This window comes from Lethenteron reissneri, chromosome 54 (assembly GCF_015708825.2).
Source record: "Lethenteron reissneri isolate LAM-NWPU_2019-01 chromosome 54, ASM1570882v1, whole genome shotgun sequence".
Taxonomy (NCBI): Eukaryota; Metazoa; Chordata; class Hyperoartia; order Petromyzontiformes; family Petromyzontidae; genus Lethenteron; species Lethenteron reissneri.
Genome location: NC_083832.1, coordinates 7,161,521 through 7,180,954, shown reverse-complemented (window position 1 = coordinate 7,180,954; position 19,434 = coordinate 7,161,521). Strand labels below are relative to the sequence as shown.

At 46.0% G+C, this 19,434-nt stretch overlaps 1 protein-coding gene across 7 annotated transcripts in view; it reads left to right on the top strand.

The window, feature by feature from the left end:
* DOCK3 (dedicator of cytokinesis 3) overlaps positions 1-19,434 on the top strand; it is a 229,446-nt gene that overhangs the window by 113,602 nt on the left and 96,410 nt on the right. For 5 of the 7 annotated variants that reach the window (XM_061573884.1, XM_061573880.1, XM_061573881.1 and 2 more), the window contains exons 9-12: positions 3,457-3,650; positions 15,136-15,217; positions 17,332-17,392; positions 18,199-18,346. In XM_061573884.1, the coding sequence (XP_061429868.1) occupies positions 3,457-3,650; positions 15,136-15,217; positions 17,332-17,392; positions 18,199-18,346 (485 nt within the window). The remainder of the gene's footprint in view (positions 1-3,456; positions 3,651-15,135; positions 15,218-17,331; positions 17,393-18,198; positions 18,347-19,434) is intronic. The other 2 variants (XM_061573883.1, XM_061573882.1) reach the window with 1 other exon arrangement.

The following is a 19,434-nucleotide window of genomic DNA, read 5'->3' as shown; positions in this document are numbered from 1 at the left end:
ATCATAGTGAGGAATGAAAAACACCACAGCATCCATAAACAAAAAGCGTAGTGTCAACAATGTGCCCACATCCTTATAAAATGAAACAATGTCAAGGTGTGTTTGTGTGTGTTTAACACGTAGGCTTTCATGACCAATATTCTCCATAATAGAGGTTTTCTGGGTGAAAATGGATATACATTGTAATTTAATTGCATACATTAACCCCCCTCTCTTCTCTTCACACCTCATTCACTCACAAGTGACGACATCACATCTGTCCCTCTGTTTAAGAGCGAAACATGAGGGTCTCTCCACAAATCTGGCTGTCGCCTGATATCACGGGCGAAACGTCGTACTCAAATTGTAAACGTCGTGGGTTTACTCTCCAACACACAAGCGGTGTGCTGAACTTGTAACTAATTGTGACGTTCTGTTTACGTGACAAACCTCACTAATTGGCTGTGTCAGGTGGCGACGGTTTTAACGACGCATCTATATTTACGCGATCTAACCCAAAAATCCTCTACTATGTGTGTCTGTTTGAGTGGTGTTTGACATTGAATTAGTCACCGTGTAAAATTCCCCGATGCGCACTGCGTTTACACCACTTCTTCTGCTTTTATTCTATCCAATACCACGGGGAAGATTATTTACATTTCCCACAAGATCCACTGTAACAGAATTCATTTCTTTGTTTGTTTTTTTGTAACTCTGCGCTAACAAGGTCAGGGTGGGGAGGAGGTGTGAAACGGTGATTTCACAGACCTCCGTTGAAACATCGAATGACCGAAGCTCTTTCGGAGTCTGCTTTCGTCCCAAACGCCTGCTGCAATGACTGGCCGAAACGTTTAATTCCAAGAAATTCCACCTCATTTCCTCCGCATGGCCCAAGGGATGAGCAAATGTGTATGTTGTGCATTAACATTCCATCTCGGCCATGAAGCACCAACAATTGTATTCGTTCGCGTCAGGGATTTTACACCACTGCAGAGGTCGCAACCGGGTACCCGATACCCGTACCCTACCCGATACCCGGCTACCCGTACCCAGTCGGGTACGGGTACGGGTAGGCCGTGAGTCACCGGTGAGTAACCGTTTGTCACTCATTTCGGGTAGGGTACGGGTAGGGAACGGGTACCCGTACCCAGCCGGGTACGGGTACCCATTTGCGACCCTGGTGCGGCCGGGTACGGGTAAGGAATCAAAACCCGTTTGCGACCTCTGCACCACTGTGCCGTGTGTGGGGGTTATTTTTAACTCAGCGCATCTTTCGATTTAAACATGTTTTTTGCTTTGTTCCTCTACTCTGGGCGGGGGGGGGGGGGGGGAAACTGTTTGAAATTGGCAGATTTTTGCACCGTTCGTTCGTTTCTCAGTCCGCTTGTCCTGGTGAGGGTCACGGCAGCAGCGTGTTGAGTAGTGGCGGCCCACACCTCCCTTTCAACATGCTGATTTTTGCATCAATTATTTATATATGTTATTTATATTTATCTTTCTCCGAGAAATCCGCAGTCTCAAGATGCTTTTCCAGGAAGGAGCCGCATTAGGATTGTTGCCCAATTCCGTTAATGAGTGTTTGGTACGTCAGAGACAATTGGAGGGTGTCCAGAGAAAATCTGCAAGTGGGTCACCATCTGAAAATGCCACAAAAAGGAGAATGAGTTAGGTTCCAGAGGTCTGTTCGTAAGTCGATTTGTTCGTAAGTCAAACTTTACATCTGTCGATTCCAAACACGTTGTACGTCATATACACTAAACACAGGGAATGGCTTTAAAAGTTGTATAATCTCCTGTCGATGTAGATGCCACTGGTTCTTCGCGTTCTGAAGATGTAGATGCCACCACCGCCATCTATTGCGCGGCGGTTGAACTTGCGACAATTGGATTCCGAACAGGCAACTGGACACACGGACAGGATTGTTTGTATCTCTGAAAGTGTGTAAGTCGGGTGTTCGTAAGTAGAGGAGTCCCGTGTACAAGAATCTGCCGCAGCACCTGCCATCCGCTGGTCACCTCGTGTACATTCACGGCAGTGAAACTCAAATGATTATTTCACAAAGCTGGAATGTTAAATGAAGCGTAAAAAACTAGATTGAATATAACTTGTTTTGTGCTATCATTGGTGAGAAGGGCTCAGACCGTCAGCTCTGTATATTTGAGAAGCTGGTTTATTGCTGCATGCATTCGAAACCAGGATCTTGGCCGTTCTGACTCGGCACTCTGACCTCTAAGCCCGCTCGGCCACCTTTAAGAATCCGTTCTTAAATTTAGCAAAGGCCCTCGAATGTTGACGGTTCATTGACTCGCAAGAGGGGTCAAATTTGTGAGTCCCCAAATAAGGCACATGTTGGGGGGGGGGGGTGTCTTCAAAAGTTCCAGATAAAATTGTAATACATAACAAATTCATCAAAAGAACAAATCAAAACGGAAAACTGCAAAGTCAGGAATCCCAATGGCATCCTCGAGCATATAGTGCGGTTGACTCTGTGATCAAAGTGAATAGGTATCACTTAGCTTTCATGATCAAACATCAAAGCAGTAGGATGTGTGTTTGCCCAGGTTCCCTGTAGGTGCATTGTACACAGTTGTCCTCCATCTCTCCTTGGCACCCCTGGCTGGCATGATTAATATAATGAGCAGAATCAAATAGACACCGCTTAGATTTTAATTGAAGTTTTGTTTTGACACTGCTGTATGGGGGGAATGAAATGGACCGCAGAGTTGAAGTGCTGGTACCCTGGAGAGAGAGAGCATGTCTAATCAGAATTCACTTCAGCCTTTCCTTTTTTTTCTATTTCTGTGCTGGAATCCTGTGTGCTGTGAGTTCTGTGACTGACCTCTGAACCGGTGTCCTCAACGCATTTGGCCAAATTCAATTCGATAACACCTACAAATCGCCTCCTCCGAGACGGCTGGCCGGTGTGGAAGAGTAGGCCCAAAATAATGGGATTCTGGAGAGGCTCTCTGTAGCTCCCTCTCGTGGGGAGGCCCTTCCGTCAACGCTGGCCACAGCCAAGATATTTCAGGTGCTGCACAGCGCCACCAATTACACTCAGGCGGTGGGGGGGGATCTCGATTTTGTCTCGCGTTACATCATAAAATATAACGGCAACAAGAACAAATGTATCACCATCGGCAACGCTCAGGAGCAGGTGGGAGGTACGATCAAAATTCATCAACTGCTGCCAGAAAAAAAATCGTGTTTCCTGACCCGACGTTTCTGCCGAAATCTATCACCTGATGTCCACTGCTCACATCTGGCATCGGTTAATGAAATAAATCACGTCCTCCCACCCCTCCCTCTCCTTTAATGGACAAAGCGTTGTTGCACCTGAGGTGTCCAGAACTCGCACATTGTGCTGCAGGTGCTCTTTGCGTGCGTGCGTGCGTACTTGCGTGCGTGCGTACTTGCGTGCGTGTGTGCGCTGTTGTCTGCTGAGTGTCTCTGGGGCCTCTCCTCCCCCCTCCTCTCCAGTGCCTGCTCTGCTCACGGCGCTGCTGTCTCCAACCCCCACAGAGCGAGGGCCGCTCGCGCTCCGAGCAGCTCGCTCGGCCGCCCCTCCCGCACCACCTGCACCTGAGCCTCAAGAGCTTTGGCTACAACATCTACGGCGAGGATGTAGACCTCTACTTCTCGCTCTACGACGGCCGGGAGGGGCGGCCCGTCAGGTACACGCGAGTATTTTGTTTTGGTTTGTCGTGTGACCCTCCGCTGACCCGACGCAGCCGAAGAAATGACATCGTCACCGCGGTTGTTTTTTTTAGCTGCCCTTCGCTTGCATCATGCTTGGTCGCTGCGCAAGGATCCATCGATTCACCGAGGAAAAGCGATTCTTACGGCTCACGATGCTTGACTTGGCTAGCGTGCAAAACTCTGCATTGCGTGGTGGCCACGTGGTGTTTTTCTTTTTAAATGGCACAAAAAAAAACCTGCGACCCCAATTGACCTTGGTATGACTTTCGGGCTGTACCGTGTCATGTTCGACGCAATGTCTGACGTTTCGCTCCACGCGCCGGCAGCTTCTTCAGGCATTGAATGGGTGTGGAAGAAGCCTCTGTTCGTAACCTCATGTGGAGTGAATGTTTTTTACTGAGTGGTAGCGACTCAACGGAGGAGTCGAGAGCAGTTGCAGAAAAATCCACAAATGCGTGCGCCTTTAAGTTTGTCACTGATCGTGTGAACATTCCACCAGGAAATGGCAGTTTCTTGCCCTCAAATCATATGGAAAATGGGATTTGGATACGTGCAATAAATTGTTTTTGTTTGAACTTGGAGCTTGAGCAAGTTTTACGTTTGGCATGGTTGTTCTGGGAATTTGGTTTGATTCTTTTGCCGGATAACTTAGATTATTATTATTTTAGTACTTCATTTGTGAGGGATTAGTGATTCATGTTTCACTTTTTATTTTGCTTCACGTGATAACAAAACTCAAGAGACTGAGATTAGATTCGTTGCAATAATAATGATCAGTAACCTGTGGCTACTGACTCACTCACACCATCCCACCCCCACGCACTGGAATTCATGGCTACAAATCTACGTTTTATTCTTACCATCTCGTTAGTACTCTTAGTTCTTTCGGTAAAGTCACGTAGGTAAAAAATGAAATTAAAATTAATAAAAATAAAAAATAAAAATTACGACGTTTCGGAGGCAACACAAGCTTCCGTCTTACGTTTGGCATCCTTGTTCTGGGAATTTTTGTTCTGGGAAGACGGAAGCTTGTGTTGACTTTACCGAAAGAACTAAGAGTATGAATCCTTGCAGTCACGAAAGCTTCAAATCTAGAATCTCGTTAGTATTTTTATCCGTGTATCCCCTCCCCCGCCCGCCCCCCCCATCTAATTTGTTCAGTTGTGTTGACGTGCGTTGCTTAAATGTAGCGTGAGCATTTCATTTTCAATGTCATCGACACTTACTAATCCGATTTATTGTGTGTCATTGGTGAATTTCCTGAGGTGGCCTGGCTTTTGGCAGTGCAACTGCCAAGCTTTGGAATCCTTCACCTTTGCTAATGAGACAATCAGAATCGTTAGATATATTTAAGTCTGTCACTTCTTTAAACAGACCATTAACCCCAAGTTCTGGCCATTTAACCTGCAGGTTCTGCTAACTTCCTGATGTCCATGCATGCTGGCACATTGGCATCTATGGATGAAACGCACCTTGCAAATGTGAATTATTATGATGCCCATGATCAATATATTTCTTAAAAAAAGCTGGCATCGAGACATGCTGTCTGTAGAGTGTCCTCCAAGCTAAAGCACTGCACTCTGGGACATTGCGTCATGTCGTGGGTGAAATGCATACTGAAGTACAATTTACTTTTATTCATAAGTTCACTCCATTTCTGAGCATTATTACATCATGAAATGTTTCGTATGATTAAACCGAGCACTTTAGTTTCTGCCAGGCTTTTTAATTAGTGATCCCATTCAATTAACAGACGCTTCTTCTTGGTTCTTTCGGTAAAGTCACGTAGAAGGGAAGTAATAAAATAATAAAAATAAAACATAATAAAATAAAATAATTCTCACGACGTTTCGGCTACAACGCAAGCAGCCGTCTTCTTCACCTGAGAATTATTTTATTTTATTATGTTTTATTTTTATTATTTTATTACTTCCCTTCTACGTGACTTTACCGAAAGAACCAAGAAGATGAATCCCTGCAGTCACGAAAGCTTTAAATCTAAATTTAACAGAAGCTGTTATATAAACCTTTTGTGGAATGGAATGCACTTTGTTCCCTTATTTGACTGCTTTATATACATATCAAAACAAACGAATCAGAACAAAGTGCTTCAAACGTTATTCCCAACTGATGGTGTTGTTGTTGTTGTTCCATGAGGGCAAATGCATGATGAAACATAGATTTTAAATTTCGATGTAAAGCTTTCGTGACTACCAGGGATTCATATTCTTGGTTCTTTCGGTAAAGTCACGTAGAATGGAAATGATAAAATAATAAAAATAAAACATAATAAAATAATTCTCACGACGTTTCGGCCACAACGCAAGCAGCCGTCCTCAGGTGAAGACCAGGTCTGTCGGAAAGACAGTGTCTGAATGAGATTCGTTGTCTTCTCGACAGACCTGGTCTGAATTCAGACGCTGTTTCCCCGACAGACCTGGTCTTCACCTGAGGACGGCTGCTTGCGTTGTGGCCGGAACGTCGTGAGAATTATTTTATTATGTTTTATTTTTATTATTTTATTACTTCCCTTCTACGTGACTTTACCGAAAGAACCAAGAAGAACATAGATTTTGTTGACATTTTCCTAATTTCCTCTCTAGGCATGAGGCAACAGATCTCAGTGTGCGCAGTTGAGTGCCCACTCTGTACGATTGTAAAAGTGCAGCCCTGACTTTTCTCGCTCGTGCGACAGAAGAAAAGCCTCCATTTAGAGCCTACTCTTCCACGCTCACCATCCGTCGTGGGAGACGTACCGAGTGCCCTACACTTTGCCCACGCGGCACGTGACCCCCCTGCCGATCGACCCCCCTGGGGGTGAGACGGTTGGTGAGAGGGATAGATAGAGAGAGACGCACCGCCACGTGGCAACCCGGAGCCTCGTTCCCGCATGGCCCCCTCCTCTGTTCGTTCCCGTTCTGACCACGTGTCGTTCGTCTCCACCCCTATTTAATACCCGGGTCACGTGGTACGTTCCCGCCAATCCTGGTTAGCCTCCGTGGAATATTCGAGGCTCCCTCGTAAGCTCCCGGGACCACGCCCCTGACTTATCTCCCCATTGGCTGTGGCCAAAGCCAGCAGAACCAATCCTCTACTTAAAGCTGTCACCTTTCCTTTTTTTACTTTCATGTGTTTTTAGTACAGCTCAACGCGAGCCCCGGTACAAAGCACCGATCAGAGTACTTGACGGCGGGGTGGGGAACAGAAACTCCGCGGGCAAAATCCCGAGTCCGGCTCGCCAGGGCCCAACGAAGAGGAGATAATTCGAGGCTCTCTGCCCCACCTGAGCGAAATTGTTCAAAGTGGATATGGGGCAGAAGGGCGAGGGGGAGAGATAACTTACACTCATTACTCTTTGGTTCTTTCGGTAAAGTCACGTAGAAAGAGAACATAATAATTATGTAATTAATTTTTTTATTTAATTTATTATGTTATCTTTCTACGTGACTTTACCGAAAGAACCAAAGAGTATTTCCTGCAGTCACGAAAAGCTCCAAATCAAGTTTTAACACTCATTACACACAGAGTGCTTGCCACACATGTACCACGATGCCGTGATAATCTCGTCGAGGAACATAAACCACCACGCGAACTCCGGCTCATCCTCGTAGCAGCAGCGGGGCTCTGTGGCTGGACCATCGAACAAAGACGGCCACCGGATCGCGCGGCGCTTTCAGATGCGCTTCTGTGGCCGACTGGAGCTATGCATTTTTAAATCATGTACATTGAATACTCATTTCTTCAAAATTGCGTTTTGTGTTTCGTTTGTTGTCCTTCCCCCGCACCTCCGATTAGCACGGTTGGCTACATACAGTGCGAAAGATGTTCAACATACGCACGTAACTTAACATAAATGGGTAAAGGGGGACAGGGAAGGAGTGGGGAGGCAGGGGAGAGGGAGGGAGTTGGTGGGGGGAGATTTAAGACGTATACCTTATTGTTGCAAATTCCATGCGGGGAGATCGAACCGACGACATCTAGATTCTGTGCTGACCATCACACCGCATCTGTATCTCTAGTCAAATTATATCCATTTCTTATTAAAGTTCCAACTTTTTATTGTTGGTAGAAATGGTGGTTGTTGGGGGTTTTTTTCTTCCTCCGAATAGCAGCGTTTATTAGGTCCGGTAGACTGCATTAAAGCCCATCGGGGTTTTTTGACAACGGAATGCAATGAATAATGAATTGAGTAAACTATTTGACTTAATATGAAGGAAAGCCTATTTGACAGTGGAACTGAGTGCGTCACGGTATCGGAATAAAGTCAGCTGTAGGCAAATGTTCCATCCATCGTTCAAGACCGCAGTCCATTAACTGAATAGAGCACATATATGATAATTTCCATTATTGCATCGATATCAACAATTACGCTATTTACTACAATTGTCCAATTTAGAGAATTTTTTTAAAACAATTACGGTAAGCGTTTCCTTTGGCCATTGATAATGCAAATGTATTCACATTGGGTCTTTCTGTCAAGTCACGTAAATAAAAATTAATAAAACACGACGTTTCGATCACAACACAAGCAATTGTCTTCAGGCAAGAGAGAGAGAGAGAAAGCTGATGAGACAAGGTCGTATATAGGCCTGAGAAGGGTGCATCAATGTAGGTGGGTGGAGCTAGAGATGATCCAACCACAGAGACTGGGGCAGTGGACTTTGTATTGTGGGAGGTTAGCCTGTCCTGAGAAGGGTGCATCAAGGTAGGAGGGTGGAGCTAGAGATGGTCCAACCACAGAGGCTGGGGGCGGTGGCCTTTGTATTGTGGGAGATTATCCTGTCCTGAGAAGGGTGCATCAAGGTAAGTGGGTGGAGCTAAAGATGGTCCAAACACAGAGGCTGGGGGCGGTGGCCTTTGTATTGTGGGAGATTATCCTGTCCTGAGAAGGGTGCATCAAGGTAAGTGGGTGGAGCTAAAGATGGTCCAAACACAGAAGCTGGGGCAGTGGCCTTTGTATTGTGGGAGATTATCCTGTCCTGAGAAGGGTGCATCAAGGTAGGAGAGTGGAGCTAGAGATGGTCCAAACACAGAGGCTCTGGCAGTGGACCAAGAGTATGAATTCCTGCAGTCACGAAAGCTTTAAATCAAGATATATTCATCTTGTTATTATTACGTGTTATTATTCCTTTTATAGATGTTATTTAAATCGTGGGGGGGGAGGGGTGTGGGCTCATAGTTTAAACTGCAAGTGTTTAATTTGTATGCGAGTCATCTTAATATAATCACCAGGTGAGAGTTCGTTAGGATCAGACGTCTCTGTTGCAGACGGAGACCTGCGTCACAGAAGCAACGCGCAACACGCGACAAAAGGGGGCAAAAACGACTGCATACAAAACACGTTAAGCAAGACGTAAAATTAGTTGAAATTCGTACCCGACATTGAACGACGATGCACAACGAGCACGAAAGCGTCTCTGGGGTAGAGCGATGGGCACAGAGGTTAGCGCACCGTGTTGTGAGCCCGGTGACCCGAGTTTAATTCCTGGGCCACAGCTAACATCAGCAGCAAAGTGATATCCGTGGTGAAGTATAGTCAAACAGCCCTTTCATCTGCCAGTGAGTTGTTGTTTTCGTTGTTTTTTTTCTCTTTTACATGTCTACATTTGAACTTAACTTCAGTTTGATTTCTTACAAAAAAACACGGAGAGACGTGAAAAGCACTTATATTATAGAAAAGCACACAAACTGTCTAAGTGACGGGTCCACTGCCGTATGCACCTAGGTCAGCGAAAATGTAGACTTGATATTCACACACATCCATCGTGGATGCGTATATTCCCTCCTGCTTTGTTTACGAAGCACATCGCATTTCGTGTAGGAGGTTTACGTTTGTGGTGAGCAAAGTCATTAATTTATACTTACAGAATGGTAAAATGCGCACAGTTACGTAAACAACCATTTAAAAATGTATTCAAATCCGCCTTTGGACAGAGCACATACATTTTTCCATATGAAATGTAAGAATGCAAATAATTTCAGTAGCCTATGCATAATAGATGCAAGGCACCGGATGTGTTATTTAAATTCGCGTGTTTTTAATTCACATACTTTTAAAGGTTTTGACTCAGGACTTGTGTAACTTAATTTCCATAACATGCGATTCCCTTTGCCTAGCATGTGTTTAGTTAAAATTATGTATTTATTCCACCCCCCCTCATCCCCTCTTATTACATTCTGTCGAGAAACTTTAAAAAGGAAATGAGGTGCCAACAGCGGACACGCCTTTCGGCGTCACGATGGAGAGTTATTTAGCTCTCACGACGGCTTCCTATAATATAAATACCCTATTTCTTTGAAACCCATCTATCGCCGAATGCCATTTTTATTTTTGAAGGAAGCTTATTGGTTATGTTCTTGAAAAGAAACTCTAAGTCCAGAGCTACCTGATAAGCACGTATCGCATGCGAAAGTTGTGGCACGCTAAATTTCGATTTAAAGCTTTCGTGACTGCAGGGATTCATCTTCTTGGTTCTTTCGGGAAAGTCACGTAGAATGGAAATAATAAAATAACAAAAATAAAACATAATAAAATAATTCTCACGACGTTTCGGCCACAACGCATGAGGACGGCTGCTTTGCGTTGTGGCCGAAACGTCGTGAGAATTATTTTATTGGTTTATTTTTATTATTTTATTATTTCCAATCTACGTGACTTTACCAAAAGAACCAAGAAGATTATGGCACGCTTTTTAACAAGTGCTCTCGGGGGCCTGACGCAGCCTGGGCAGGGTCATGACCTGCCTCTGGGCAGGGTGATTTGCTTCGTTGCTTTGTGGAGTTACCCATTGCCTGTCGATATTGTTCATGTTGGCAAAAAACAAAAACGAAAGCAACTGAAGGACACGCGAAAGAAGCATGGAGGGGGTTGCCCACTTCAGAATGGCGGTGACAGACGGGGAGAGGAACACGTGGATCATAGGACGTATGCAGATCGATCGCATAATCCAATTTCTAAATAAAAAGTAAGCGGGCTTCAGCGGGACACGTCGCGAGATGGGACGATTTGCCGATGGTCAAGGATAATAGCGGGGGGAGGGGGGCAGGGGGGTTTGGGGGGCCGGCAGGGGAGGGAGCGTCTTCATTGCCTCCGCTAAATGTTAGCGAGGTTCACCACGTTTCACAAAGTGGTGCACTACTATAATAATAGGGGTTTTCCCCTTTTTTCTGGCAACAAAACTGAAACCTTTTTACAAGGAATCATGTGTACATTAACCACAATGCTTGTGATCAAAATGCACGTAAAAAACACACTGATAATATATGCATTGTCCAATATGCATTGTCCTTGAAACTGATTGGTCCACACCAAGGGACGGCTTTCTTTTGAGCCTCGACCCAATTGGTGCTCGGCCAGAGGACGCCAAAAGGCGTACAGCTCAAAGACAATGCACTATCACAGTAATGAGGGCTTAGGGTGAGCATCTACATCATTAGACCTCCTTTGCCAGTACCAAAATATAATAATAGGGGTTTTCCACTTTTTTTCTGGCAACAAAACTGAAACCATTTTACAAGGAATCATGTCTGCATTAACCGAAGGGAGTCAAATTATGTATATGCTTACCCCGAGCCCTCATTACTTTGATAGTGCATTGTCTTTGAGCTGTACGCCTTTTGGCGTCCTCTGGCCGAGCACCAATTGAGACGAGGCTAAAAAAAAAGCCGTCCCTTGGTGTGAACCAATCAGTTTCAAGGACAATGCATATATTATCAGAGTGTTTTTTTTTGCATTTTGACCACAAGTATTGTGGTTAATGCAGACACGATTCCTTGTAAAAAGGTTTCAGTTTTGTTACCAGAAAAAGGAGAAAACCCCTATTATTATATTTTGGTACTGGCAAAGGAGGTCTGATGATGGTGCTCTACTGTCCGGTCAGGATTTCTACAGTTGCATGCCACCGGCCTCTCCGTGAGTCCACGCGTAAATAGGAGGGTGGCCGCATCTGCCGAGGTAGGGGGGGGTGGTGGTGGCTTCTCTCAGCGTGGCAACTGGACCAAGAGCCAGTCGCATTGTACCAGGGGCGTCACCCCCGAGCCACGATGGTTTTGCAGCGTGATTGATTTTCCCCAACGTCACGTCGCCGATCTATTCGCTGTTAATTTGATGGCGCCCGTCACCGATGCTGCTCTGCAGAGTGGCCAGAGAGTCTCTGTTTCCTGGAGCAAATGACAAAAATAACCCGTTAATGATTGTTAATGAACTTCTGGATGCGGCGGTGTCAAGGAGAATTAGATTTCATAAACCGCCGTACGCACGGGCATTTGATTTCAGCCGAGTGACTACGTAAGGTTGGATACATTACACGTTGTGATGATTTACATTGTTTATCTATTGGAGATGGGTTTTTTATACTCTTTGGTTCTTTCGGTAAAGAACCACGGTGGGTGGTGCCAGAACGATGTGCAAATAAATACATTACATTTTTATGTGGAGGGACAGTTTCGGGATAATTGCAAACTGCAGTTAATGCAACTGAAATGAAGTATAATACTAATTCAAATTTGTAATGCACATTCCATCCTAAGATCCCAATGCACAATGCATGGCAAGCAGGAAACAAAAACAGAACCAGGGGCAACCGACCAAACTTAAGAGGGAAGGCCACTTTAAAGAGATGGGTTTTCAAAGCAGACTTAAATATATCTGCCGACTCTGATTTCCTGATTTCAAGTGGAAAGGCATTCCATAGCCTGGGTGTCTCGCTAACAAAATCACAGTTAAGGCTTCAATAATGACTTCATTAAAAGTCTTCAAAAGATTCCTAAGCATTTCCACGTTAGCTTTGTCTCGTGTATTGGGGGGGGGGGGGGGGTTTGGTGCTATATTGTTCAACTTTTCGAGAGAAAGCAATCTAAAGGAACACCACAGCAGCACGCCCACTAAATAATACACGCACACTAAATAATACACGCACAGAACGTGTACAGCCTCTTGTGAAATCCACTGCTGGATGAGTGTCTCCTAAGCCATCTATGTTTGTTGGGGGTATTTTTTTGTCATACTTCACCGTACTCGTCTGTCTTTGCAGCCCACCTTAGATTTTGGATGTAGCTGGACTCTGCTGCAACTAGCCCAGGACAGACGTGCTATAGCCTATAGCACCTGTTACGCAGGGCAGTTGTCCATCCGAGCACTTATCCGGACTCTCCCCTGTTTAGCTTCCCCCCCAGTTCTGTTCAGAGATTGAGTGCATTCCGAGTGATTTACTGAACATCTGTGAAAGGAAAAGCTTTGTATCTAATCGGATTCCTCCAGTATAAATACATATTCTGATTCTGATTTGGTCACAGTCTTGGACTCAAATCCAGGGCATAGACCAGCAGCAATCGTGCGATCACAGCATGCCGCAGCTAATTTGTGACGCAAGTTTCTCTCACAGGATTATAATTTTAAATAGAAATACACTTTCAAGTGTTTCAATGAAATAATTATTTTCTCCCTGTCCCCTAATCCATCATGATGTGTTATTGCCAGAAGAGACTGGCCAAAATCCATTACTAATTGTGTTTCTGTTGTTGTTGCACTGATCGGTTTGTGGGTTATGGTTTATTTAAACAATTTGGCTTCCATTAATTGATTCTAAAGCGTTTGTTTTTTACCCCTTTGAACTTTTATCAGAACGAAACTTCAACAAGTTTAATCATTTCACATTTCGCAACGCTTTTTTTGTTTCATAAAAATATATTGCTAATTTTGTTATGAACAAGTGGGTTGGCATTGTGCATCGATTCTTCACCCAATTATCGTTGATTCTTAAACGCGTGACACCAGCATCCAATCACGCTTGTAGTAATGCTTGTTTTTTGTCATCATGCGTTGTGGTATATTTAATCGTGCGTTGTGGTATATGTTTGGCAAATGTGTAAAAAGGACTTTGCTTGTAGAACCTACGCCACGTCGGCTCGCCGCCGTGGATAGCTGGACAACGACGAGCTGACAGCGCCCGGTTATTGGCGAGCATCAGTTCGTACGTGCCTGTCGTATATTGATTCGTTGTTTGCAAGCAACTGATGGGTTTTTGATCTTATGCAATCCATGCGTCACTTAACAATAAAATTAATGAAAAATTGTACCCTCTTATAGTCATTGCGTCTCAATTTTGACATTGATACTCGCAGCAATAAGAGTGCGTTATTTGCCACCAAACAAAAGACACGAGTGGAGTGGTGGCACAGCGGTGAGTGCGCTCTGTGCTATGTACCCAGCGAGATGAATTTGACTCCTGGCCATGGTTAGCATCAGTGGTGGTGGAGAGGGATATCTGAACTGGTCCTGGGCACCCGAACCTTTACAAATCCACACTTGCCGGTGTGGTGAAGTATGGTCAAACAAACCTTATAACCAACATCAGCAGTTAGTGCTTTGCGGAACTGGACCTGGGCTCTCCTTTTCACAAACCTACGCTATGGTGCAGCATGAAGAATTGTGTGACTATCAGAGGTCGCAAACGGGTTTTGATTCCTTACCCGTACCCGTACCCGGCCGCACCAGGGTCGCAAACGGGTACCCGTACCCGGCCGTACCCGTACCCTACCCGTACCCGGCCGCAATCAGGTACCCGATACCCATACCCTACCCGTACCCGGCCGGGTATTGGGTAGGGTACAGGTATCGGGTACCCGGTTGCGACCTCTGGGATGAAGCCATGTTGCAGGCGCGGGTGGGTTGATTCTAGGAACTTGAATTGTGAGAAGAGACAAGACGTTGGGAAATGAGTGACAAACGCTTACTCACCAGTGACTCACGGTCTACCTGTACCCGTACCCGGCCGCACCAGTGTAGCAAACGGGTACCCGTACCCGTACCCGGCCGGGTACGGGTAGCCGGGTAGGGTACGGGTATCGGGTACCCGGTTGCGACCTCTGGTGACCATACTTCGCCACACCGGTAAAAGTGGAGGCACCCTGCCCAGGAACTGAACTCAGGTTACTGGGTTCATAGAGCATCGTGCTTACTATTACGCCACCCCTCCATCCCATACAAGGTATACATTGGTAGAAAATGTATCGCGAGCGTGAGAATCGATTTTAACTGAAGATCAATGCATTGTTAACACCAGAATGTCGGGATTGTGGCATGCTTTTGAGAATGTGCACCAGGGTAATGCACGGCGTTTACATGTAGGTGCAGTTGTTCCGGGTATTATTAGCCTTCTTCATTATCAAGCTATGAAGAATCATTACCAAATTACTGTGTCGACCTTTGAAGAGTGTGCGTGATCTGCTTCCTCATCAAGAGACCAGTCCCTCCCCGATACGGCGGTGTCATCTCTAGTGCATTGCAGTGAATGAAATAATCAATTCCATCAACACCTGTATCCGGGACCTCTTTTACTTGCGATTGATCTTTTTTTTCCCTTTCTCACCTCTCTCCTCCCATCCGCCCCCCCCCTCCCTCCCATCTTGCACCGACCTCCTTCCCTCCGCCCAACCTTCGCCTCCACCCACCACACGCAGTGAGAAATTCGTGGTGAGGCTCAACAAGCAAGGGATGCCCAAGAATAACGAGAGGCTGGATCGGCAGTGTGTTCTCTTCACTGTGAGTGGGCGCTCGAAGGCGAGCGGGCGAGGGGGCGAGGGGTCGGTCGGGCGTAAGAGCGGGCAGGCGATAGAGCCAGCGATTTTGTGTGCCCAGGGTCGCCACCGAGAGATTCGTCGAGGCCAAGGGCAGAATACTGCCTCCATCTCTCTAGACAAAAGATTATTATTTTAAAAATAAAATTTTTTTACAATGCAGGTACATAAATGAAATGGCAATAATGACATTTTCAACGATTAGAAGGCCAGGGTATAGTTTCCCCTTTTGCCCTCTCCCCCTGTGCGGTCCTCTGTGCCATCTGCCAAGGACGTTCAACGTCTGAAACTGTCTTTGTTAGGCACATGTATTCATGATAACAACACAACGATCCCACTTACGCGAGCCTGCAATATACGTGCTGCATAATTATTGCGGGTTTTTTTATTACCTAAAGCAATTAAATGTTATCCTGCCTGTGGTGATATAATTTTAAAAAGGTATTAACTTATTTAATTTGCTTTCGTTTTTATCCTGGTTTTTAATTATTTTAAACGATTTTTGAGCTTTTTGTAATTTTCAACCGCGTGCATTTTTTATTGCAGATTTGTGTTGTCATTCATTAGGGGAACAATTTAACCTGGAAATGCGTTTTTAAACTCCGATTTAGACAAAAAAAAAACCCCGAGCAATATTAAACAAATATTAGTTATAGAAGAAGCCGCATAGGTGATCATTTTATCACTTGAAGAATGTAAAATTGAGTCATGGCCAGGTGACTCACCAATGTAGGATTGAGTCATTGCCAGGCCCACTTGCCGAGCGATTACATAATCCGTGCTTTGACAGTGACACAAAATGTAGATAAGTCATTTTAAAAACACACTATTAAACAAAACTAATTTTATCATACCAGGTAAGGCCCACTGAGGTAATATTTCAGAAGCAACCTGGCAATCACAAATGATAGCTCAAATAAGTGACCTATCATCACGTGGAAATTTATAGCAGCCAAATACTCTAAACGCACATTAATTCTGAATGCGGAGAGAAAACCCGTAGCACCCAGAGAAAAATCCACACAACCACGCTGAGAAGATGCAAACTCTAAATATACAGGTGTCAGGGTCGGGATCAAAACCACGACCTCCTGCATACCAGGCGAGGGAGTTAACATCTTGCCACCGCGACACAAAGTTGTGCTAAACGCGTCTCTAACGCGCTGTGGACTTTAAATTTCGGGCCATGTTTGATGTGCTTCAACTCGTTGTTCTTGAGATAGCACCTGGGTTTAGATCTAAGCTGACACTGAAGCAGAGGTGGAGAAAACCTGCAGCTCGCGGATGTTCTACCCCCCACATGTACACCACGTCAAGACAGCCCGCAAACCAATATTTATCCATCAGTGCGAGCATCTTAGCCGCACTAATTGGGTACTTGAAGGAACATCATTTTGACCTGGCAGTAACCCCATGTTGCTAATATTAGCGCAATCATGCACTTGTCAGTTTAACACGTAGGCTTTTGCGACCATCGGATCACTTACTTGTATTACTGCATGGGCCTCTTGTAGTGACAGAAGTCACTGAGGTCTGTATGTGTGTGTGTGTCTGTGTGTATGAGTGTGTCTGTATGTGTGTGTGTGTGGGTCTGTATATGTGTGTGTGTGTGGTAGTGTAGCGGTTAGCACTACACTGCGCTACGAACCTGGCGACACGGGTTCGATTCCCGCTCACGACCAACATCAGTGACGATTATCTGAACCGGTCCTGGGCCTCCCCTAGGTCGACTCAGCTTCAAATGAGTACCTGGTGCGATGTGTAAACATCGCCACTGGGGAGACAAAGGTGGCTGGGAGTGGTGTTGGCCACCCACCCCCTCGTGTGCCGTGCCGGCCTTTATAGGTGCTCGCTAACAGCACTTGCCCCTACAGTCTGTTAAGGCTATACGGGGGATCCTTGTCTTTGTGTGGTCATGTGTGGTTTGCCCACTAAATCTATATGAAAGGCCTATTTGGCCACCCTCAAGAAAGAATAGGTTTCCCAGACATATTCTGAAGTCTCAATCTACGCTCCTGTGTCATTAATTAAACCAAGGTTTGCGAATTCTAATGCAGCCTTAACCTTCCCTTTGCACAGGACCTTGGGTACAAGGACTTGAAGCGAGACCTCTACGTCGTCGTTCACGTCGTGAGATCGGGTAAGGTTTATAATGACTCTCATTATTACTAGGATTTACTGTTTTCTTTCAATCCACTCTTGGATTATGAAACGCTTCACTCTGAGTGTTGTGAAATAAACTTTTCCCTCGGTGGCAGAGTGGATATGAAAGTGCTCTCTGTGTACCAGAGGTCACCTCAAGGGATCTCAGAAGTAGCTCTGTGGTCTCCAATTCGGTGGGCTGTTCTCTAGCACGAAGAGTTGCACTGATTTGTGGGAGAAATGAATGGACCCTACGTGGCATGATTTGACACTGTCAACGCATTGGAATCAAAGTATTCCTTGTGCATAATAATTGTTTTGGACAGAGCGCCCCTTATGCCAGGGCATCTCAGGGCACTTTGCACGCAATGAGTGACTTACGTTACATCTAATCTCGAATGTTTGAAAGGGCACCCCCCCTGGCAGTTGTCCCTGTGCAGCACAAGGTGACTGGGCAGCTGGCCTGTAAGCACTCGGGGACGATGATGGCTCACGGGTCATTTACGAGTAACTTTTCTAATTCGGCAAATTCGGACCCTGACGCCGCCACGGACTGTTTTAACGTACACCGTCAAGCAGATGGCGTGTATTTTACGGTTAATGCACCCACAGTATTAACCGGGGCGGCCTGCCGGATCAGGAGAAGAACTCGCCCACCGCTGGGCCACGCGATCAGCCGATCAGCGTCGCATCCCCCGTGTCTAACTGCGTCGACGCAGATTCAACCCTACATCTCTGCCCCCCCCCTCCCATTTTTTGCGCGTGGTGGTGACGGTGGTGGCCGTTGCTGGTGGGTGCTGTCAGGCCGAATGCTGCCCAACGACTCGAAGAAGGGCCCGTCGAACGTGCACTACCGCCGGCCCTACGGCTCGGCCGTGCTCAGCCTCAGCGAGTGGCTGCAGTCCGAGTCGGAGTGCCGTGACGAGAAGGAGTTCGTCCTCAAAGTCTACACGTACGTGTCACCTACCGGTAGCCGGCTCGCGGGGCGACGCCTGCCCTGTCCCACCCACGTGGCGCAAGCGGGGGTCAGCCGCGCCGCACTACGAACCCGGTGATCCTGGGTTAGACTCCCGCTCAAGGGTCAACGCCAGTGATTATTATCTGAACCGGTCACGGGTTTCCCCTCGGTCAACTCGGCTTTAAATGGGCACCTGGTGCGGTGTGGAATAGACATCGCCTCGCAGGAGATAAAGGCGGCCGGGCGTGGTGCTGGCCACCCACCCCCTCGTGTGCTGTGCTGGCCTTCATAGGGTACTCGCTAACAGCACTTGCCCCAAAAGTCTGTTCAAGCTATACGGAAAATCTTTGTCTTGTTGCTATCAAATAATCTTCATCATTTTCCGTGGTAAATCTACTCCTAGATGAAGGCCCTCATCAAGTCATCATCATCCCTCACTGTTCTGAAATGCAGTAATCCACCGAACACCTGCGTATCTTTGCTCCATCTCCACGTACTGTTTCGCTGCCACTCCGTTGTTGCTCTCACCCACGATCCATCTTCCTCGCTAAGCCGCGATGTCTTCTGCCCAAACCCACTTTCTTTTCCTGACGTTTAATGTGATTTCCGTGACGTGCGTGTCGTCACTAATCCACACCTTCCTCTCACTGCCCCTCAGTATAATTCCGAACGTGCATCTTCTGCATACGTCTTTGTGCTCCTTTGGGCATATTTTAACATTTTCATCACGAGTGCCCACGTCTCCGACCCATGTTGTTACTGGTAAATGCGCAGCAAATTAAAAACCTTCGTTAAAAAAATAATCGGCAACGTTGCTTTTCGTCATCGAGTTCAGCTTTCCAAAAATCTCTCCAACACCACTCTCATCCAAACGCACGTATCTCGCTTTCGATGGTAGTGGTTCAAGTTCAAGTCGATTTTTTTTTAACCAGGCAGTGAGAATTCAAGGAACCAGGATGAGCCTCATATGCAAGAGTGATCTGGCTCACCAAAATGACAAAAGAAAAGCATTTAAAGTTACAACAATGAAGCAAACACATCAATACAGTCTTCTTTCATGACTTGTAAGTAAATTGGGTTTG